General features: G+C 38.6%; 1 protein-coding gene across 3 annotated transcripts in view; it reads right to left on the reverse strand.

The window, feature by feature from the left end:
• The window catches only part of LOC146638156 (LIM and calponin homology domains-containing protein 1-like), an 82,488-nt gene that overhangs the window by 14,136 nt on the left and 43,451 nt on the right, over positions 1-24,901 (reverse strand). For 2 of the 3 annotated variants that reach the window (XM_085360286.1, XM_085360273.1), the window contains exons 5-13: positions 20,646-20,676; positions 17,410-17,520; positions 15,839-16,037; positions 9,513-9,771; positions 7,988-8,260; positions 5,221-5,607; positions 1,628-1,754; positions 1,212-1,369; positions 273-759 (exon numbers count right to left, since the gene is read on the reverse strand). In XM_085360286.1, coding sequence (XP_085216412.1) covers positions 273-759; positions 1,212-1,369; positions 1,628-1,754; positions 5,221-5,607; positions 7,988-8,260; positions 9,513-9,771; positions 15,839-16,037; positions 17,410-17,520; positions 20,646-20,676 — 2,032 coding nt within the window. Of the gene's footprint in view, positions 1-272; positions 760-1,211; positions 1,370-1,627; positions 1,755-3,905; positions 3,942-5,220; positions 5,608-7,987; positions 8,261-9,512; positions 9,772-15,838; positions 16,038-17,409; positions 17,521-20,645; positions 20,677-24,901 lie in introns of all 3 variants that reach the window. The other variant, XM_085360280.1, reaches the window with a different exon arrangement.

Genomic DNA, 24,901 nt, shown 5'->3' on the forward strand with positions numbered 1-24,901 from the left:
GTGTCCCACGTGTGAGAGAGGGTAACATCTGCCAATGTTTTGGACTGAACCTCCTGATATTGTTCATGTGCAAAAACAGCTAAAAACAGGACTCAGTATTTGGAGTAGACAACTATGAACATTTTAATTGTTGTCACCTTAATCCTTAATCTTAAATGTTTCCACGTGTGAATTGTGGTGCAATGAAAAAAATATACTGACATCTGTGTTCTCACATTCAGATATATCTAGGTAAGTCAATATCTGACCTCCTTCGCCTGAGTCAATCATACCTTGTTGTTCCAAGTTTCACCTCCTGCAGGTCGGGCCTGGAAATAAGGCTTGGGCATCAGCAAAGGCACCGGTTTGGGTGACAGGGCTCGGGTTGATGGCGGTTCAGAGGAGCGAGAGCGTATCTGAGACCGCTGGTGTGAGGACGGTTCTTTGGGAAACTCCTCGATTCGCGCCTCAAATGTAGAAGTAAACTTTGGAGTCGGGGCAGACTGCTGGCGCAGATACCTCATGGGCCCATTGAAGTCAGAATCGAAAGGGTCTGGTGTCGTGGGAGAGGCTGACAGGGAGAGGGAGAGCGGGAAAGGTGAGGTGGGGAAGGAGGGGTCAGCGGATATGCTGCGGTCCAACAACTTTGGCAGCTGCAGGCGTTCGAGGACTGTTTCGCTTATGGAGAAACGCTGGGCGTAACGTTGGAGAATGGCAGTCGCCTCCTCAGGAGTTTTGGCTTTCTTGTATGCCTGCCGTAGATCCTCCTCACGACGCTCCCTTAGAAAGAAGAGAAAGCATAGCAGAGGTAAAGCAGTTGATATAACAATTATTTGAACCTACTCTTGCTTTAGCCAAGCTTTGTCTAAAAAGACAGATACAGAAATCAGTTGTAATTGCTACCAAAGGCTGATTGGTTGCTGTCAAACTCAAGAGACCTTTTTTTTTTCTTCACTGCAAAAGATCAGTTTCTTCTAGTCATTTCACAATCACTCACACAATCTGCTCTTCCTTTTAATTTCTGAAGGAGACCTATTTAAAGTGAACTCCAGGAGGAGCTGCATTCACCTCTGTGCCCGCTGACAGCAATGACAGAGGACATATAATTCTCTTCTCTGAGAATGACCCAGTTTTTCTTTACTTCTGATATCATACTGAGCAAAGAGCTATTGGCTTTCCTGTGGTATACTCATTAAAGCAGTTCTCAGTAGGTTGTCGTGGATGTAACTTACTTGTCCTCTACTATCTCCCTATAGGTCTTGATGCTTCTTCTCCTCTGAGAGGTATAAGTGTCTCCTGACATCAGGCGCTCCATCATCTTCCTTTCCTCCTCCTTTTTGATCAGATCCTGGGAAATACTCCTCCTCCGACTTTTCCATCGGGCCAGGTCCTGACACCCATACAGACAGATTCAAAGTATGTCCTGGTTCAGCAGCACTTTGAGCTCCCTGTTATTTTACTGGGGCACAGCTAAAATGACTTTAGAAGACGCTTGTATAACAGGCCACAGGCAGTAAAACCATAGCAGTTAAAAAGGAATAATGAAAGTAATGCAAAGATGTAACAAACTGCATACAAATAAATGTCAGTCCCATAAAACAAAGACCGAAAGATACAGAGTGAGCGACCTAATGTCTGAGAAACTCACATCCTGCCAGTGGTCCTCCTCTTCCTTCATTTTGTTGTACTGGTTATGCATCCGCTCATGACGCACCTGACTGTGCGGCTGTAACGTGGCTTCTTCCTCACCACGCATGTCGATCATACTCACACTCCTGCAGGCAAGGGGAAAAAACAAGCAGTAATTATTTAAATCAAACTGGGCTTATTAGTTATACTACTAGTGATTCTATAGTACATGATGTACTACTACTGTAATGGTGTTTTCATTTTGTCACTGGAACACAATATAAAAAAAAAAACTGCTTTAACATATTCTATACTTTCAATGCAACTTTGAAGAAGTAACATGTTTAATGTTGAATAAAAGCTACTTTTGACTGCTCACTTAATCATAAGATGTCACCATAGCAAGTAGGTCTACATGTTTGATCTGGCAGATTTCTTTTTACACCAGATGCCCTTCCTGAAGCAACCCAAAAGGGATTTCTCCCTCTTCCCGTAAAACTGGGATTTTTCTTTGCTTATAAGGCGAGTGTGTAATCCACTATACTACTGGAGCCACTGAAATGGTTAATGTCAAATAAACACAGAAAATTAGCTTTACCATGTATACCATGGAACAGTCCAAACAGAATGTATCAAACAAACCACATCGTTCAAAAACTACGTCAATTTATCATAATGAGGAAAAGGTAAATAAACTGGTCCCAGTGTCTCAGAGAGATACCAAAAATAAAATCATTGTTCCATGGAAACATGTTTTTAAAGGAAACTTCATGCTTGCTTAGTAAGCAGAACTAAGATTTTATCCAGCCCATTGTTCCCTCGGAAGATCAAACAAAGATTTCTGCGTCTTTGCTCTTTGGATGGATTCGATATGTTTCAAAACACATTTAAATACATTTAATATCAGTTTCAATCTGAGTTCATCAGATGCAACAATCAGTATGATCTTCATACAATCATTGACTCATTAAAGGCAGTTTACATTTCTCTTTACATTTGTTCTGCAATGGCGAAACAGTTTTACATTACAGATGAGACAGAAAGTACAGCTTTATTGTTAGAGGCATGCAGCAACAATGCATGTTGATCACAGAATTAGAAAGCCTAAGAGCAATGACAACTGTCTTAACTATGTGAATATAGCACCTGTCTATTTTTAGTACTTTTATGTGCTGGCAACAGGTAATTTTCAAAGGTATCGCTTGGCTTACAGTCATAAGTTACAAAAGAGTGGCACTTAGATGGTACTCACTCACAAATGCTTTTTGGTTCTCACTGAGCAGTGTGTGCATTAAAGAACATTGCAGCAGTACAGTATTTTCACACCAAGGGGCAACTGCACTTAAGCAATCCCCTGTCATCATGCTGCACTTTTAGCTGTTGTGTATGGGATTAAAGGGACTGGTTGTTGGTAGGCTGGTAGAAATGGCTGCTTTACATGACACATGCAGCTGGCTCGCAGAAGCACTGAGGATGAGTTTAGCAAGTCCTCTCCACATCCTTGGCAGCAGGCACGTTGAATAAATTTGAGAGGAATGGATTGTTGCCAGGCAAAGGCAAAAAAGCACTAGGTTTATTGAAGCCATATTTTCCATGATAAGCCTAAGAGCCAGGGACACTGTTTGACACTGTTGAAGCACACAGCCAAAAATGTCCACCACAAATCATTTAACTGCAAGCAGGAAAATCTGCTTATTTGTGAGACATTTATGTTTTCCATGCAGAAAAAAGTCGTCACATAAGATCGCCTTGTAACAAATGCTGTCATACATCAGCACCGACTGGCTGCACTGATTCCCACTAATACCTCTACGAAAACAGAAATCAGATAAATTACTGTCATTGCAGAAAGCATTTTGGTTCCATTCCACATTTCTGTAGACTATGTGGTGTTTAACATGTCATGTCAAAATTGCCCCAAAAGATGAATTAAAGGAATGATTTATGACATTAGGGTATCAATTCCAGTAAAGTTTGAGGTTCTATGGGCCACTTCACATGATCCATACCCTGGTAAGAGCATATTATGGTTAAATGACAGCATAATGCAGCATTTTTTTCAACACAAGATTGTCAATATGAAATTAATAAAGGAAAAAATAGAACTTTTATAAATATAAATTGCTGTCAGTGGCGACATTTTTCTAAATTCCTTCAATTTCTGGCAGATTTCCCCACTTCCCTGACCTATTTCCAACAATGAACAAATGATTTAATGACTTATTGAGCCAGCTCTATTTTGTACTGCAGAGCAATGCCAGGCAGCTGAGCCTGTGAGGGGTAAAAAGACAACTTACTGCGGATCATCTGACACACAATCTGTGTGGCTGAATCTACAGAAGTCAGAAAGCATGGAGGGAAAACACAATCACAAATGAACACAACACTCTGAAGAGAGAAACATCTCATCCACGCGTGCAAATATTAAAAAGCCATGTTTACAGCTGATAATGAGTTAGTTTGTGACTACGCACCAGCTTAATTTAATTACTAATGCTTGAAACAAATATGTGTGGTGATCTTTGGTTGTGTTAGCTCCTAGGTTAAATGACAAACCTCAAGCCAGACACAAGGGGGCAGTCTTATCCAGAACACAAATTTACTGCAGCACTAAAAGCACTGCTGGCATAAAATAAAAATAATTTTAAAAAACACATTATATGGCCATGATCTTAGAATGCAGTTGACACTAAACTATTGAAAAAAGAAAGAAAGAAAAAAGGAAATGCATATTTTATTAGACAGCACAAGGGTAACATCAAGGATGCAGCTGTCTTTGTGTCTGTGACCACCACTTGTAGGTTTGGCCTTAACCACAAAGGTCTTCATACAGAGCTGTCTCTGTGATGTTGGAGGGGTGTGAGAGACAGTGTGGCCTGTGGTTTGAATCTCACAAGATGGGAAAAAAAAGACTAAATCAAGACCAGGCAGATTGTTTGCTAAAAATGGTATTTGTCATATGGTATGTCCTAGTAAAACATCTATTTGCCATATGTTTTGGGGTAGATAGATGTGTGGCTGGGAATATGCTTTAAAGTCAGCTTTACTATAGAATTTCATTGGCACACTTTGAACTATCACTGTGTGATTGCCAATCTAGATTTGGATTCAAAGATATAGACTGAAGAATTACTCATCGATTTTGGTTCAAACTGGATCAAATTTACTTCAGAATGCACTGAAGTTGTTTCCTAATTTGAAATCCCTGAACAGCTCAAAAGCTGCCAACTAAAGTCATGCACAGTTAATCAAAAAGCACATTCTCAAATGTTTCTACTTTCACAAATTAATCAGTCACAAAAAAGCAAGGATAAGAGAAAAAGTCAACTTTTCAGACTTTCCATGCAGCCCTTTTCAACAACAGATTTTAGCTGGCACTATCAATTTGCCTTCATGTAAAACAGGTAAAAAAGGTCATGCAGTCTTCAGATAGTGACATTCATCATCCACAGAGAAGCACTGCAGTCTCACGTCAAGATCACATGCTGATATAGAAAATTCAAAGGGATCATGGAAATAGAAGATCCCTTCACTTTGAAGTGAATTAAGCCGTTTTAGCTTAATGCAGCAAAGTTTCATTAAATAACAGTGTAGCTGTTGGAGTGAGCTCACTTTGCTGGAAGACTGCTGTCCACCCAAGACGTGCCTTCATCCATTTCAGTCTGTGGCTTTCCCTTCTGCCGGCACGTATCAGTCGTTTCTGTTGATGCGGTTGCCATGGCAGTGGGCACAGGAAGGAAGCTAGACGGACTCAGGGTGACGATACATTTGGGTGAGGTCGGTATTTGACAAGCCTGTTTATCATCTCCTTTTGCATCTGCAGCTACCAGAGAACCAGGAACTCCTTTCCTTATTGCGACATCCTCCTGGTGTGTCACAGGTGAATGCTTCCCAGCTGTGTTGATGGGGCTCGTTTGAAACACGGAGGCGGCCGTGGCATTTGCTGCTAGGGTCGACGAATGGTGGAAGAATTCCTCTGAGCACGAGCGAGCTGGAGTACTGCAGAAAGCAAAGCAAACTAAACCGTTTTGCTGCCTGGTTATTATCCTACATCATAAGACAGCATTCCTCTGGAGAAGCCTAGTTTTTTTTAAAGACATAAATCTATGAAAATAGCGCATGGTCACAAATTCCTTCAGAGCAGACAAAGTCAAAGCAAAATTCACAAAACAGTCTGCTGTTTGTCATCCTGTGATGAACAGCTACTTTCTGGGAGGCTTATTATTGGACTGTAAATTCCCAGAATACATGGTAGGGAGGGAGAGACTGGCCAGCTGCCGGCAGTGAAAAGGCCAGGCTTCAGTCCCAGCCTGCTCAGGGTCAGGGAAGGAAGAAGGCCTCATTTCCTTACATCCTGAGGGTGGGTCGAATGTTCATGTTCTCTGTGAATGTTTGTTTGTGTGTGGACACATACAGTACATTCTTGTGTGCATCCATATTATATATACATATATATGTATATTTCTGTGTGTCCATGTTTCAGTTGTGCATGCAGCTTTGCTCCTAGCATATGATTGCAGATTTAATAGAAATATATTGTGATATAACTGGAAAGCAACCACTTGGTTCTTTTGTTCTCCCTTTCACTTGATCAAAATTTATGTTTGATTGAAAAAAATCTAGAGAACAACAGATTTCTGATACTTTAGATGTCAAACAGATTTGGTCATTACTGCAACTACAAAAACAGCTAAAAAAACATGGCACTGGGTATCTGCTCTACTCAACTAATTGAGTGAAACAGCAAAAGCTCTTAAAAAGGATGTGTCAACATTGCAAAAACCAATTAGCTGAAATTGAAAAAAAATTCTAGCCTTGGCTTTATTCAGGAAATATGCAAGATGGGGAAATCCATATAAAATATCCTACAAATCCCCTTTGTCTCGGACAACCATCCGATTTCTATTGAGGATTCACTCCCTTAACATTCTCAATATTCAATCAATGTCACAACATCTGTGCCAGAAGACAATGCTGGAAACTGGAGGCATGACTCTCCAACAGCACTGTGAACGAAACGTCGGTTTGACTAGGAAATAACACCGGATAAGGCCGGACTGCGAAATTACATAAGAGACCTAAACTGACATTTTTCAAGGAGCACTGCAATCACATTGGATTTGTGTGAGCTGTAAAATATACAATGGCATTGTTCTTTGACAGCTCATAATCCTCACCTTGTTTCCTGACACCAAATGTATAATTTGAGACTTTGGGCTGTCCTGCTGCGTACAGACTTTCTGAAATATATAAGCAAAAGGCTGCAAGTGCATTACAGTCTGAAACTGGTTTAAATAAGATGTGACCCTCTTGCTAACTTACTGTTACCCAAGACTGGATAAAAGGAGCAGTGGAAAAGATGATCTGATAAAAGCAATGCCAAAAAGAAAAATTAAACATCAGCTGGAAAAGTTTTCTACCATGGAAACTGTCTTGAAGAAAACAGTTCTTAGAGATGTTTGTTGAGTATCGTGACTATCACAAACATTGGTTTTGGACAGGTACGCTACAGCTGAAATAAGCAAGATCAATTTTTCAGTGTTTTCTGTGGCATTCAAGAGGATTAGAGTCAAATATATCAAAACTTGCACATGAAACACGGCAAAATACCACTTGATGTAGAATAAGTTAACCTTTTAAAAAACAAAAGTTCAGCTGAAATATTACTGCTGACTCTACTCATGACCAACAATAATAAAGATCTCTACACACTGAGCACTAAACTCTTCTATCATGGACTTGCAAAGTTTCTTCCTGCAAAAACCAATTGTTGGCATTCACCAGGAGGTTTTAGGCAGAGCCAAAAGAAAAATCATCAGTATTGAAAAAACTATTTCAATTTTGCTCATTTGGTGATTGATTTTCCAAACATAGCAGGAATAACTGTCAATCAAATGGTCAGATTTTTACAGAAAACGTATACATTTCTATCAAATCTGTCAGAAAATCCATACCATCCATAACGTTATTGCACTACCACCCAAAATGCCTATTCTAACCCCAAACAACTCCAAATACTGTTTATATATTATTATCAAACTGGAGTGTAGAATAACAACATGCTATTAGTTTTTCATTTACCTTGGAGCTGTTAGCTTAAAGCAGATATGGATAGTGGTGTGGTAATTCTACTTTATTTACTTTTCTGACCTCCCCCCCACCTTAGCTGTGACACTGCACAGAGCTCTCTGCAGCCACCTAAAAACTTTACACATATAAAATAAATTTTTGCTTAAAAATCAGAGAAACAATGTGTAAAAGCACAAAAATAAACTTGACGGGTTAAATTAAAAAAACAAAAACATAAAAAATAGTAATTACAAAAAGGAATGGGGATGTTGATATCTGGTATTGAGAAAATATGAGTGAAGGTTAAAACCTTTGCTCAGAGGTGACCATCAGATGAATTACAGTCTCTCTTGGGGGCTCTGCTTGGGGCTGGGGGAGACTACTGGGCAGAGGCTCACTTCTCCTTCTTTTGCCTGCTGTATGGATCTCAATGCAAGGCGGAGATGCAGACTGCCTCCCTTCGTGCTTGTCCTTTTTAATGTGGTTCTCCTTTTGAATCTGTGTACAGGGTTTAAGGGGCAGGGTGGGGGATGGACTAGGGGATTCTCCAGGAGGGATTTCTAAGCTACAGACCTCATTTAGACTGAGGCATCACCCATTCATGCAACACACACACACACAGGAGAGGAATACGTAATCACATTGGGAGTAAAATTAGTCACATGAGGATAATCACAACATGATGGTCATAAGACATGAAGCACAAACAGATGTAGGGAGGGTTGGGGAAAGAACGAGTAAAGGACACACCATGACATAAAATAATAAGAGGTGAAGTAAAGAGATGGAGAAGGAGGGAAAGAGGAAAAGAATAAATGCAAAATCAATATGTGAGCTTTGATGGATGAAAAAAATAGGGAAATAACCAATTGGGTAGCAAAACTTTTGCGAGATCCCGAGTTTGTTTTGCGAGATCTCGCAAAAGTCCGTCTTAATTTTTTTTTTCCTCCCATGTCCCCTGCGGGGCTCCGTACTAAACACCAAACTCAATCTAGTCAATAGCAAACAAGCAACATCGGAAGCTACAAGAGACAATCAAAGCACATCAAGGAATCTGCTGAGCAAGCAGAAATCTGAAACTTGTGATGAAATTTGCATGGTGTCATGCCAGACTATTTCAAAAAGACCTTTTGTTTTAAATCTGCTTCAGACATTTGCTTCAGTCAGAATTAGAGCCAATGAAAACCCACATCTGGCCTCTATTAGCCACTCACATCTGTACAATACTAGAAAAATAATCAAAAGCTGAGAGGTTTTATTACAGACATATGCAATTTGACATAACACCTAATCTTGCCAATTACTGTAAAAAAAAACTCAAACAAACAAACCCCCCCTAAACATCACTCACACACAAAACATTTTAAAACATTGAAACATCTCCAACAGCTGATTTGTTTTATCAGTTCTGTATTAAAGTAATTACTTTAAATTATTTCATGGTCTACATCCATATCTACTAATCTCAGCCATCATCTTCAGGCTTATTAACAGGATTTCTGGGCAGTCAAACTTCTTCCATCAGCACCATGAACTGTGCGCTTTCAGCCAGAACTTTTTAAACAAGCTTTAAAAGGGTTTATCTGCACCAATCAGTGTCAAGCCACAGTGGTGTAACATGTACCCCTGATAATCTGTTCATTAAGCTATTAAACTTCTTTGTTTCTTATTTTGGATTGTGCCCAACTTAACAACAATTGTATATATCGACACACAAACAACAGACACCTTTTAGTATTCCATACATATAATATTATATGATATTTTCAGTTAGGCTAAACTAAATGCCTTTTTGATAGCCAAGTCACAAGAGCACTCTCTAGTGTTACACCTACCTAAGAGGTCTGTCACCCCCTACAGGTGAAGTGGCGGTACTCCAGCTCTTGCGTCCTCCCTCCTCTTTGTCGTTGCTCTTTTTGCGTAGTGGCGTTGGCAGATATCCACTCTGGTTGCTCTTGTTGGGCAGGTACTGGTTAAAGGGTACGGCGGTTCGTGGCTCGCTGACAGACGTCCGTCGTGCCAACATGTCATCCTTACGAACGTCTGGCATCTTCCGGTGAGGAGCGCCGTCAGACTCCGAGTCGCTGCCACGGCCTAATGAGACGAACAGAAGTGTTCACTGGCACCAGAGGACACATTTTTCATCAAAATTGTATTTTTTAACCCATATGGAAGAAACAGACTATACTACATGTTATATATGCACTGTGTGTCTTTAGAGACTACACAGCGATGTCTCTCAAAAAGTATTTTGCATGAGAAAAACATAACCACTTTTTTTTGCATTGGTCATGGTATGATGCTGTACATCTTGATATGATATGACAGAAACACTGATTAAAAGTTCTGAAATTAAGCAAAATGGCAGGAACAATGCTACCTGCTAATACTGATTTCCTTTACCTCAATGCTAAGAAAAAATAAGCTAAAAACAACAAAACTCAAAGTGTGATAGAAGTAATCAGAAACTCAGATATACTCTACAAAGCACCCAGTTCTCAGCCCATTTACACTTGTGACAAATCATGTAAACACAAGTATGTGTTATATTAAAGCCCCTTTTCAATCGCAATGTGTTCAAAAAACGATAAAAAACGACTTCATTTTAAGTATCCTACACAGCAAGAAAACTGTATCTTGCTGAGTCATTGCAAGAGAGAGACAGAGGGAGAACAAGAGGGAGACATAAGAGATTAAACCCAAAAATAAGATCAGAGGAAAAACTGTTGATTGAGGAGTCTCGTGGCAGAAAGCCCAGATTTATTTCTTTAAACCTTCATATACGCATAACAAAATTACAGTGGTCTAATAGTGTTATTAGACCACTGTGCATTCTTGCCACAGAGCATAAATCAGATGCAAGCCTGTTTTTATGAAACAAAGCAGGTGACATAAATCATCACTAAATTTGCATTGTGCAGCTTGTGCTGACTAAATATTAGCACGCAGTTAGACACGGAGTAAATTCTTCCTGTGTGAATCAGATTTTAAACATAATGTTAGCTTTGTAATATCAGTGGTAACACCTGGCTTTGCAGAAGTTTATTGCTTAAGGACTTTCCCTACTTGGGGTCCTAAATTCCTCTGTGCGATGGCCCACTGTGATCCTCTAAAAACATATAGAAGAAAGAAATGAAACTCAGTCTCATTCAGCAGGTCACATGTTTATAGTTCCAGTGATTTACTGAAGATATACCAGTCACATCCACGATTACTTGGCAATGTTTTGCAAACCAAAGCCTAGATATGTTAAAACCCGCAGCAAACAGATAACTGCAGCCTTGCTTTATTCAAGGTCGCTAAAAATTCCTCTCAAAGATGTTCAGCACATGTGCTACTGTCCCTCCCTTTGAGTGCATGTGTACTCAGACTATGACCTATAAATTTATGACTCAATGTATATATATTCAGAGTACAAACCAAGAATTTTAACCAGATCTAAGTCATAAAATCTTCCCTTAGTTTTGTGGACATACACGTGGAAGCAGCTGTCACATTTGAACTTGTGAAAAGCTTCTTTTTCTATCAAAAGGCTTTTTATGTGGTTTCAAAGATTGACAGATCAAGGTCCAAAAAAAGACTTCGAGAAATCTGCACTTCTAACAACGAAGGGTTCAATTATGGCTCTTAACCCATGCAATGGAAACATGAGGGACTCTGCCATCCAAGTCGATCCATCTTTAAGGAACAACATATGTTTTTTTACAGGATGATGTGCTCCCTCTGCACACATGGTAATAGTGAAGCTTGAGAGAAAATGTATCATGGGTCAGGTCCATAGTGTACCAAGATTTTAGAAAAATACAGTGACATCAATAGTCATCATCATCATCATCTAGTTATACTGCATTACGAAAGAAAAAGTTACAAAGTGTAGTTCAATAATGATCGCAGTAACTGAAAAGTTGTAACGAATGTCCAAAACACCAAGTATGAAAAGACAAAATGTAAGAACAATGTGAGAAATAATTAATTCAACAATGTGTTGCTAACTACAAATACGTAGCATTTATTATAACTGTACAATGCAAAAAGAAAAACTGGAAGAAATAACACAAATGTACTACTATTAATACCAATAGTAGTAAATAAGTAACTAATACCGGTACGTAGTATGTATTATTTCCAGTGCATGGAAGCACATCAGTTGCTGATGAAAGTGCATCATCATTAAGACATCCAATGAATGTGAACAAACGTCAGCTTTGTTATATTCATCTGTGAGTCCGCTATTGTCTGAGTGACTTTTATCATCAGATGGTGAGTGCGAGTGTCCATGCGGGTGTCTGTGCACATGCTTGTTTTTCTGACCACTCGAATGTGATCAGAAACACTGACCACATACACCGTACACTGCTGAGACTTTACATTATAATGCACCAACTATCCAGACATCCGAGGCACAAGCCTTCAAGGGAACTTCAAAGAAGAACAACAGGAATGACTACTGAGCTGCCGGGTCCCCAGCTATACGTGTCTGTACAAGCGTTAGTTACACTCTACATTTTAGTTTACAAAATTAACAGTTGTTGCCTTTATATAAGATCATTTTCACTTCTATGCAAACTAAAATTAAAACAAATTAAAAAAAGATTCCAAGTTTGAATACAGACAATATCATTCTTACAATCGTAAACTGTTTATGTGGCAGTACGAGAAAAAAAGCTATGCTTTCAGTTTATGATGATTTTTCATTGATTATGTATGAAGCCAGGAGTCTGAAAACATAGTTTTCAGACACTTTGGAGAGATATTTTCTACAAGACCTTTAAAACTATCTCAATTACATCATTCAATCATTCTTTCAAACGGCTTTTGACTGGCAGTGGGCGCTGCCCTGTAAACAGAGAAAGTGAGAAGGACAATTTTACTATAGAAGCCCACAAAAGTGCCTCATTTATCCAAACCGTATCCATCTCCACACATAGCCCAAACAAAAGGGCATTGCCAATATTGAATTTCTCGATTGAATCAAAGTTCCTAATTTCTGTCAGGGTGAAGTCAGTTTTCAGTGCTGAACAGAGAAAGGGCTTTGTCTAAAGGTCAGGGCAGGGAAAACCTGCTGGAGTCAAGTTTGTATGGATGTTAACAAAAGGATTCTTTTTTAACCCAGGGGGCTAGATGTACTCAAAGCCCCCTGGGTTAAAAATATCTAGTTTGTACCTGTGGGTCTCATTTGATCACTGATATTTTGATAACCAGGAATAATAAATATCACAAGATTGTGATGTTAAATATGTAGCTTTTGAAAGCATGTATGCATCACAAAGTGCTTCTGAAATAAAATAAACTTATCAAAACTTAAAAGGAAATTCCACCACAGGTAGCGGTATGCTAAACTTCAATCTGCCTCCTCAGTTCATCAGCTATCAACTCTCTTCGTTCTTTTCAATCTTTGGATGATATGTAGGTGTCAGCAGGTTGACAGTGTGACTAATCAGCTGTGAGTTACATGTGTCGGTGGAAAAATTGATTAGGTAATGCTTCTGTAGTATAAACAAGAGAGGTTGAAAGAATGTTTGTGGCAGCTTTTTTCGAGGCTATTTTTAAGAAAACAGAGCCCATTTATTCCATCAAGTTTCTTTTTGCGTAATAGTGGAATACCCTTGAAAAGCTAATTTTGGGTCACTGCCGGAAAAACTTGAGTTATTGTCAGATTTGGGGGTCGTCAGGCTGGTGTTGCTTATTGTATGTTTAATTCCCACTTCAAGCATGAAGAGAACGTAGCAGTTTCTTTTTAGGGCTCTATTAAAAGTATATAGTGACTTGTGGGACACCCTGTATAGCGATATCTTGTCTACCTTTATTAGCAAACATGAGTAGACAGACAACAACAATAAACATTTGCCTGGTTTTCTTAACTCTTTCAAGCTGCATGTGCATGTGTGTGCATGTGGTTAACAAGATCGCTAATAAAAGGTTTTCTACCCGCCTGGCACCCCACCAAGCCTACACAGTCCATATTTTTTAATAGACAAAATGACAGCAGGCAGTGCAACCTACGTTAAACTTGAAAAAAAGGTTTAAAAAAAATAAAGAGAAACATGGTAAGGGGTCAACTTTCAGTAGACTGGCTAAAACTTGTTCATTGGCCCATATTTAGGATGTTTTGGATACCATCATCCTAGCACTTTTTAAAAAAAATAGCGAATATTGCTTCTACAACCAAAAATGAAAGCTACTTATCTACAACAATAAAGTAAACACTTAAAAAAAAAACAACAAAAAAAAAACCACAGGATACATTGCGGATTTTTCCTTAAAGCACTATAGTTTGACTGTTGATGACAACAAGGGACAACAGTTTCCTTTTGCACTTCCCTCAAAACAAAAACATAATCAGACAGGATGCTTTTCCTCAGTTTTTCCCACATTCAGCACAGCAATGACAAGTACATTACACTGTGTGACGAACGCAGTAATCTTTTTTATAGTCTACCATTAAAATTTTATACCTTCAAATCCGCAAACAGTCTAGCAATTAGCAGCTTTCAATGAAAGCATGTGGCCAGTTTGGCATTATAAAATACTCATGTGAGACCAAAATGTATTTTTAACTCAATTTCTGACATCAGCCCAAAGCCACTTCAAAGGTTTTGCAGCTTATGCTGGTCTTGCAAGTGCCATGCTACCATGTCGGATGTCTTAAACTGCACATATACAGTAGTAAGCATTTTTCGTAATAAACAACAAAGCAATGTAAACACGTTGAGGGAAATCTAGAGACAAAGACAGAAATTAATGTGACAAATTTAAAAGTATACATATTTAATCTCTATTTGATGCCTTCCAAATAATTACAAAGACCATATTTTTACATATATACATACATTATATGTAACAATATCTTCTGTTCTCAAAACCAAGAGCTGTTAGTGTCAGATCAAAACCACTGAAAGCTCCTTCATGAAACCACAACTCTTCCTCTTCTTTGTCTCACATACTGTATAGAGATGGGTCATACCTTCCTTAGTCTTTGGTGCTGTCACTCATCTGAGTGCACACTTAAAGAAACGCATCAAAAAGCCGTAACTAAGGACAAAAGGTTCAAACATCAAGCACAGAGATACTTTTGTGCAGATGTCAATGGTATGAGGAATGGTACAAACACCTTAAGACTGCGAGCTGGGACAAGTATGATAGCTGAGACTATTTTCATTCATACTAGATTTAATTAGATAAGCAACAGAGTTAATAAAGAAATAGAGTTATAAAATAAATCTACTGCATTGTGCATTTTTAGGGGAATTAAGGACTAAGATTTCATAGAGCTTTCCCTGAATAAGCAGGGTTTAAGTGTTTCACTGTTTAAACTACAGCTTAAAGTCTCCCTGCTTACTTCTTCATAAGGACAGGCTCTAATTTGTACTGTAACAAGAAGTACTTTTCAAAATTTCTAAACAAAAAGAAAGGACAAAACAGAAGCTGTGTGGCTGTTGCTGCCTTGCCAACTTCATCTTTTCATAAATTTTGAATTTTCCCTTCCAAAAAGATGAATAAATGAAATGCCTTTGGTGTTACATCACCTGCTTGTTGGAGCATATGTTAATATTACATAACTGAAATGTGTTTGAAACCAAACCAAATGTGGACAGATTTGTTATTGAAACTAGACTCTAGGATGTTTTCTGACACTGCAGATTGACGTCAGATAAGGTGAAGAACACAGAGAGCTTTAATACGGTGCGATTGTAGCCCTTGGTCTAAGAGAGGTAACAGACACTGGAACTGAGCCCAGCCACTACTGAATTCCTTTTACAATGTACATTACCATGGCTTAAATATAACAAGAGCCATAAATTGACTTCAAAACAGTACAGAGATTATTCATGTTATTCTCTCAAACAGCCTTTGACTTGAACTGGGCGTTGTCCTGCAAAAACACAGCCAGAACAACAAGCCTTCATACAGTAGCATTCAAAGCACAATAAACCTCATTTATCTATATGTTGCATCTGTGCACCTTGCCCAACCTGCACAAAGACTTACTTCTCACTCACAGGAAAAACAGCTATAGCTAAAACAACACAATGGCTACTGAACATATTTAACCTGCAAATTGTGATTTAAAGGGTGGCCATTGTAACCAGTCTTTCACAGTCAACTAAAACTAGCAGTTCAGTGTGAATCGAAGAGTGTATAGACTAAATTTTTTTCCTACCATCACTGCTGCCGCGGGCGACCAGGACGTCTGGTGACGGGGTTTGTCTTGAGCGTGATCCGAAGGAGTCCAGGCTGTCGAATGAATCCTCGCGCCCGTGGCGTGGCGGAGAGAGAGAGTCGCTGCGCTCAGAGTCCCAGCAGTCAATGTAGCCACTGTCCCGGATGCTGCGTTTAGGGCTCTCTGCCTCTTCTGTCTCCTGAGAATGCATACACACATTTTACAAAATGCATGAGCACAAAAAAAAGAGTGATAACAAATGGTGGAGAGTAATGAAAGTAATCAAACACCCTAAAATGAATTAGGAATTTTCGCTGCATATTCCATAAGTCGTCACTGAAGTCCCCCAAACTTGTGTTGTTTGGCCTTTGTGTCCACTACAGCTGTCATGCTGCAAGTCTCCACTCTGCCCACATCTATTTTTCCAATAACCTCTCTCTTCTTCTACCTACATCACTCTTCATCATTTTCTCTTCACCTTAGTGACCCCTCCCTTTCTCTGTCCACAGCTTTAATGTGTTGTTGCAGCTAATGGAAGGTGGGGAAAGGCCTTTCCTGTCTACCAAAAGACTTCCTGCCCATGACCCCTCTACCATCTGTTATGCAACTCCCAAACTCTCCTAAATGTCTTTGTTATGCTTATAAAACAGGCTCTACAGCAGCAGAAGTCATGTGTGATTTGTTTCTTTCACTTTTACACAATTTAAACCAATATATTATAACTTATATACCATAACTTATATGCATCTCCCTCGTAACTCACCCTTTAAAACAAGCACTTAAACTAAGTTTTTTACAAAAAGTAAATAAGAGCGCAGCTGAGCTCACATTTACCTGCTTAGTGCTTTTCAATCATCAGTTTTGGTAAGGTCCAGCTTCCATTTAGTAACTGTTGGAAGTGTGGCGGGAAGTGAATAGTCACTCTGGAATTTCATGCACCTGCACATGATGAGCTTTCCTTCATTTTATCAAAGTTTTTTTTGCTTTGTGGAATTATGGCTTTGTGTTGTCCGTCTGCAACGTGTGAACATCTGGGAAAGTATTTTTGCTGAATTGGCAGCAATTTCCCAGTTTTACAGAATAGCAAAAGGACGTCACATAGTGGAATAAATTGCACAGAACTGACATCATGGCTACGAATGACGGTCACAGAGGGTGTATGCATGTATGTGTCTTGAGGGTTTGCCATTTCTAACTTTTCTCCTTTTTCTTGGGTCATTAAAAAGGTAAAAGGTAGGTTAAATTCAATTTTCTTGACTGGAACTCGGGTGAAAGGTGTTTTCTCAGAAATGTTAGTACAGCGAACAAACACACATTTTCTGAATCTCAGTTCCAAAATAAGTGATTCTGCAGAAGCTGTGTGTCATGCCTCAGGTCACTTTGGCTGTAGAAATGAATTACTGCAGGGATCAAATATTTAATATAGCATATGGTCTCCCTACCTATTACACTTGATAGCTCTGGTTACTAAGAGACATAATGGGGGGGAAAAGCAAGTGCTGACTATATTATCCATGTACTTGAGATTTCCATTATATTTTTATCGCTGGCATAAACATGAGCTATCCAACCTTTCGCATCTGTGACAGCAGGCCCTCAAACTCTTTCAGGTCCAACGTGGGCCCGTTGTAGGATGTACAGCTATTGGCAGCACGACCCAACCAGTAGATAGTAATTAAAACCTGAAGAAAAGAAGAAATGCAGACAAAAATCATGAAAAAATATCAGCTGATCTTTCCAATAAAAGAAAAGCATGAAACAAATTAACCTTTTAAAACTAAAGAGCTACTTGATCACATTTCAATACCAACTCAAAGCACTCTGTCTTAATTCCAGTCGGCCTTACATCACCTTAAACAAATTGTACAGTCCAACAATATTAAACTTATTAATTTAGAAAAATAACATTAAAAATTAGTTTTCAAATCCTAATCGTCACTAGCAGAGAAAAAGAAGTCTGGGCAGCAGCCTCACAGGCCACTGGCATCCCAAGTCTTCAAAATGATAACCTGGATTCACACTGTTCATTAGCCTGTCAACTCAAAATATGCTACACGGGTGTATCTCTGGTATGTTCATGCAGCAAAGCAGTCAAATAGCTATAAATAATATTGGATGCATTGAAGGAAAAAGAAAAAAAAACAAAGAAAAAACTACAACAAAACACCCACTCTCTTGCTTTCACTTTTCCCTTTTTTGTAAAACAGTGCCAGCTAGTTTCCTGGTAATTGCAGCCCAGCCTCTTCCAAAGAAGTGATAAGTTAGCAAACGCAGCTGGAAGAAACACAACAACACTGAGGCACTGTTCAGACACCGAAACTGGTCACAGGCACTTCTCTTGCTGACATATAGCCACCTTTCTGTGGTCACAGTGATTTATAATTGCCTGTTAGCTAGCTTAGTGCTGAGTATATTAGTTACCCGGTCATTCTTAACTCTCTGAAACACATTAACAGCAGCTGAATGAGCAGCTGAAAGAGCCTCTACTTTTGTTTTGGCACCACTGGTTGTAACAAATGCCCCAACGTAACTGACTGTGGTTGAGGAACCAACGAACTGAAGTTCTTTTGTCAGCTAAATGTCTAAAATGTAAAATTTACACACCGACTCCAGCCAAAGGGAAATCACACAGAGCTGCACCTTTAACACTGTTGGCAAAGAGCTCCCAGCTATATTTACTGTGTCCATGTCAACGAGCTGTCCACAGGGAGCGCTTTGATAAGAAAGCTCAGCAAGGCTTAATGTGTTTATTTCAGTCATACTGTCAGTGTAAACAACTTCTGCCATTCAAGCGCAGTTGGAGGGAGTGCAAAAGAACCAGTCTGCTGATCAGAATAAGCACAAAGCTAAATGAGACCTTTTATGTGAAGCTGTGTTGGACGATGAAGATAAGTTAAACTTTTAGCCTTATTAAAAGGGTGAAACATGATTGAGCTGCAACTGGGGACAGTTCCATCGATCAATCATTGACTCTAACTATTATACAATTTTAGTTTCATAAGCCATATTTTCAGAACCACATGAGATTTTTTATCTAATATCCTGACACTACAGAGGTGAAGCTGTGACAACACAGCTGCTGAGGTTTAGCTTCATTAGCTGCATACTGCAGCTCTCTCAGCAGCAGAATATGGAGTTTCTGTGTCACCACAATAGCAGATTCATGCCAACTCCCACTGGAACTGGGTCAGCACCAAATGTGTTTCACTTGCTTACTATTGTGCTGTAAACACACCCTTATCAATCCCAAACTCCACAATCACATTCCAAAACTCTGTCTGTATGATTTACACATGCAGCACTAAACCAACCAATACTTAACGAAGAGCATTCTTAAAGAATTTCAAAGGCAAACTTTAAGTACATGTCAGCGGAGTTTCGACAGTCAGGAATGAAAATAAACGACGTGACAGCAGAATAATGCATAGCGTCACACATGCTTTGCCTTGTCAATTTCAGCAGCTGCCTGTCAGTGCACACGTGGACAGACCTGTCAAGGAAGTTCCACTGGAAACCAACATTCACCTTTTTGGTTCATGTGCAAACACACTTAAAGTCACACACTGCAGGGTCATGAACGAAGCCAAAATTCCACCTATTATGTCAGGACCTCAGCACTATCCAGTGCATGCAGACATGCATACAGATACAGATTTTGTTTTGTTACCTCACAGTCATCACTATGCATAATCAGGCCTTCTTCTTCACACCTTTACCTGCTAAATAACAGTCTCATGAACACAGCAGATTCAGCAGTATCTTATCCAGGCATACCTCTTTTAAAAATGGTAACGTCCCATCTGCTGTTTGCTAAACAAAACCTTTGTCATCACATCAGCAAATTCCTCTCGATGCAGTTTCGTCACCACTCAATATTTGATGTGTTGCAGAGACAGCTGCTGTCAAATCCTAGTCCTTAGTCCTGAATCTACAGAACATCACAGCAGAAGGTTCCTTGCAAAAGTGTTGGCTGCTGGGAATATGTTAGCCATTTGCCACCGCTGCAAATGCTGGAGTCCCCCATGTTTAGTCAGCTAAATGAGCTAACAGGCCTGACCAGTGCTGCAGTTCGACACTTTAACTTGTACAGTGCACAGCAGCATCACAGAGAGAGGAGGGGAGGACAGAGACATAGCGAGAGAGAGAGAGAGCGCGAGTAGAACTGCTTTGACTGCAGAGTAGGCAGGGCCAGCATTGTGTGTTCTACTTCTTAAAGCGGCATTATTAGAAAAAGGATAGGAAGGTGCTGATTTGAGCAGACAGTGACTATAACGGGCTTCTAAATAATTAAAAGGCTGTAAGAGAGGCAAGAATAAAGACGCCTGAAATCAATCTAGACTCACAGAATATGTAGAAATAGTTGACTTCGAAGGTGCAAGAAAACACTAAGCAAAAAATATGAAAAACCAACATACCATCTAAAACAAACAAAGTAAGATGCATGAACAGATGCACATAAACAGGGTAAAGTGGAAAGGTAATAAAGGATAATACAGACAGAATAGAAACTAGATATTTAACACCATTTCATAGTAAGAGTTGTGTCAAGGTACTTTATGTAAAGGTAAATGCCCCACAATATAGAGAAAGAACCCCAGTGATCCAGGCCCAGGGACAAGAACGTAGAAAAGAGGAACAACCTTTTAACAGGAAAACACAGAGGTGGATCACGGATTAGTAAGAGCCATTGAAATCATGGATAGTGAAAGCAAAAAGAGAAACACAGCACCAGAATAACACTTTCTTTCCAAACATGTATTTAGCACACAAACAAATTATCCCACTGTAACCTGACAGTATCACTTACATTCTTGAGCTTTCGACTGCCGTCACTTCCCCTGGAGAATGAAACACAGAGAGAGACAGACAGAGGAGGTAGTGAGACTTCTGGTTCTATTCAGTGAAGTGCCTTACATAAAGATAACAGCAGACAACTTCAAGATGTGCCATCTCCCACATATCTATGTGAAACAGCAGAAAAAACTAAACTTTGTGAAATATAAGAATCTGCAGTGACTGTAGCAAACGCACAGAAATCTAACATTTTGGCAAAACCTTTCGTTAACAGTCTTAGCAACTGAATAACTGCTGAAATAGAAAGGAAAGAAACACTGAAATTAAAATGGTAAGTCCAGAATTCACAAAGAGAAATACTTTTGTAGTAGATAGAAGAGACACGTGCTATAGTGGTAGCCTAGTGAGTTGACTGCCAACTGATCTCTGGGAGGTGGAGCGTCTCTAAGAGAACACCACAGCGGAGGCCACTTAGCACCACAGACGCTGCCAAAATGAAATGATGTGAATCTTGCGGATTACCACGTGAGCTATAAATGGGAAGTGGAATGAAGCAATTGTAAACCTGACTAAAATGCACTCATGTTGTAGAAATACAAATTTCTAGGCTGAGAGGTGAAAAACAAAGACAGAGAAAACAAAGGCTAAAACACAGACGCATACAAGTGTGAGACTTTGTTTTCTTAAATAGTCTCAATCACATAAAATCCACAATCTGCCTTTTCTTAAGCTGTGAAAGACACGTGAAGCCTGATGAATGGCAAAATAAAAATCTAACAATGGATAAAATATTTTTTTTCTTTTTGATAACAAAAAGAAAAAAAAAGGCAACAAAAACATTTAAAGTATTCTTAAACTAGAGTTGATTGCAATTATGTCCTGCCACAATCTTTGTATCTGGATCAGCGCAGCATGAGAGGATCACAGGATCAATAAATTGTTAAAATTGATACTTGATTAAACATTAGCGACTTGGGAAAAGCCAGAATAGTTATTATATCTTAGTATCAAGGTCAATAAAAATAACTAATGTATATCATACCAGCATAAGGTCATTTCACAACATTTTACTTTTTTTTAAAAAAAATATCTTTATGGACAATGTATAAAAGGTCAACTTAAAAACAATTAATTATGGGAAACTCATATTTAGCTTAAATGTTACAGTTTTTTAAAATTAAGAATAATAACCTTTAATTTGGAAAAAAAAGCATAATGGATGGGAGGGATACCAGGAAACTATGTATAGCCAAGAGGTGAACACGAATTAGACTGGAATTATCTTTTGCTGGGCTGCTTATAGGCAAATGTAGAGGAGTTCAACCAGAGATGCTTGCGCACTTTTTCTTTTCATGTAGTACACTTGTTTTCATCTACAGTACATTTCCCAAGACTCCAAAGACTGCTGAACCAACCCATTTGTTTGATGTATAAATGCACACAGCAGTTTTATTTTTTTATTTGGTGCCTTCGTAAACATCTTTACGAAGGCTCTCAGCTTAACATGTCCTTATTATATATATATTGTACTTCCAGGGATTCAAAAAGAAAAGATAAACAAGGACACGAAATAGCTTATCTTGTACTTATATACAGGATTTTCTTATGTGGGGATTTCAATGTTACAGGTACAGAACACAACTATTTTATGCCATAATTCACACAACACATCCTGAGACTCTGCTTAACTTAGGCCAACTCATTCAACATGCAAGTGACACTCAAAGTTGGGCTTTGAATGGCAGCAGGTACATGAGAAACAAATAAAGGTGGAGAAGGTGAAATGAGCTTGAGAGCATGAACAGCAACCCCTCACTCATCATCCTCTCATTCTGTCAGTTGACTAAATAAACATGGAGACAAGTACCTTTTCTCTGCTGTTAGCTAGTAAGTTCACAATCAAAGGACAAATACACATTCCACAAGGTATTAGATCATATTAAGAGGCCCAAGCTAATGTAAACAGCTCTCATATTCTTACATTTTTTTCCTGCATGTTTGTCTTTGTCGTTTAAATGACAAAATGTATTTAATGTAAAGGCTAAAAACAGATAAACTAGTAATGATATTGCTGCTTATTCTTTTCTCTTACATATGTCAAATGTATATTAAGCATGGGTATATACAGTAGTTTAATATCAAATTTGTAAAAACTGATATAAAGTAACTTATGGCTGAAAACAAACATTTGAAAAAGCCTTTACAAATTGGCTAGCTAGTTATTTCTGAAAAAATTCTCTCACGTGATTAGATTTTATAATCTGGCTTTGAAAGTCATAATTTATTATTTACACTATATTTTTTTGTTAAACATAACTACCAAGACATTTCCCTCTATTAGCTCTATGTTATGTGATGATAGTAACATTATTCTTTCTGCTTATGAGTTAATGTTTATTTATTTTTGATGAAAGCTTTAAATGGTTTCCATAATTACTGCCAGTGGCATTAACTTAGCCATAATCAGTATATTTATGGATAATGCAACTGAGGTAAAGATTTAACCTGTGTTTTATATTTTACAGCATTTCAAAATTTTCTGTGAAATCCACTAGACTGCTGAACAGAAACACAGCTGTCATCTCCTCTCATCTCCACTACCTGGCAAACCATTGCTTATCCTGGAAAATGAGCCATGACCATCAACAGGAACAGTAGATATTCTATTCCTCAGCTCACAGTGCACTACAATCTGTTTGTCTGAGCCCTAGCTGTCCAAAGTTTTCTAGAAGAGTAAAGGTGTAGGAAATAACCTTATATATGTGAGAGAGTTACATAAGCACCAGATGAAGTGCAGGGCTACTTGAACAATGAAAGCAAAGTTCAATTTTAACATGTCAATAGAAGCAATGGTGTATTGAGTAAATATGAATCCAGATTGCATCATTTTTAATATACTACTGCCTGCATGTTTTTGGAGATGCTATTAAACAATCAATGACAGAAAGAGAAAAAAAATCACCCCGTGGCATATTAGGTACAGGCTCACTATGAATGCTAATGAGTCGCCCAACTTAATTGTGTTGTTACCCAAGGCTCTATCCTGGGCCCCTGTTCTTTGTTTCGATATATACCTACATTTTTCTTTTTTACCACATCACTCAAAACCAGTTGTAAACAGTGTTATGAAAATGACACAATTATATGTCCCTCTTCATCTAACAATCTTGATTGGCAATATTAGATCTTTCTTACATTAACTAAATTATTATACTTGTAGATATGTGCACATGCTGAATCAAGAATAAATAAACAGAGACGCAAACAAAATAGAGATGCATTGCCCCATCTCCAAAAGCACCTTTAAAACCCTTCTGTGAATGAAACCTTGGTAATACACAGCCAGCAGACAGTGCATGCCAAAGACAGTGAAACACCCACATATTCACACAAACACATATACAGTATGAAAAGCTAGATGCAGTTGGCTTTGTTACCAAGCAACAAAGTAGGAGTCATGGTTCAGTGTGTGATGCACACCCTTGTGTTTTATTTGGACAGAGACCAATTGTGTCTCACAGATATGTCATTGTTGCTTCACTGGCACAGGCTCATGCAAACTTCCATTGACTCCCGTCTACTTATTTGTGTTTCAGTGAACTGCTTGATTGTCTGATGCAGAGAATGACAGACGGGTTACTGACAAAGTGAGACAAAGAAATGCACAACCAGTGTTTGAGACAAGCAGGCTAAAAGTGTTCACCATCACCATCTAGTGATATAGAGCATTTCCAACAAAGAATTTTAGGAAATACAGTTTTTTTTGTCTTTTTTGTTTGAAAATTTAAACCTCAATTTAAATGTGATAAGAATAATTTAAAAAGTTTAAACATCTGTCCTATAACAACAGAGAAAAATATCTCCAAAGGTAAATGTGGAGATATTTACCTTCTGAAGCAGAGAAACATTTAGGAAAATTCCATTCACCAAAGCTTCACTTTACTATGAAAGAACAGCACCCTCACTGTTTTGTAGAGAGATAAAAGTTAGAGTCTTGTGTAAATAAATGTCAAAGCTATAAATAATTTAAAGCTCACATTAGTAAGTTTTATTTTAAAACTGTCACCTTTAGTTAGTGCCACAGTAACAGTGTCAACAGAGCGCAAAAAACAGTAAATTCTAAGACATTCACAAACTAAGCAAACTGATTAAAATTCATCAACTAACTTTTAGGCTCTTTTTTGTCATCCATGTATCTATGTTTTACCATCTGGAAAGCATCACATTAGACTTTTCTACATACAGTATATATGGTCAAATCTACACAGT

Source organism: Diplotaxodon limnothrissa, linkage group LG2, assembly GCF_057381915.1.
Source record: "Diplotaxodon limnothrissa isolate DT_005_m linkage group LG2, D_limnothrissa_male_GT1.1, whole genome shotgun sequence".
NCBI lineage: Eukaryota > Metazoa > Chordata > Actinopteri > Cichliformes > Cichlidae > Diplotaxodon > Diplotaxodon limnothrissa.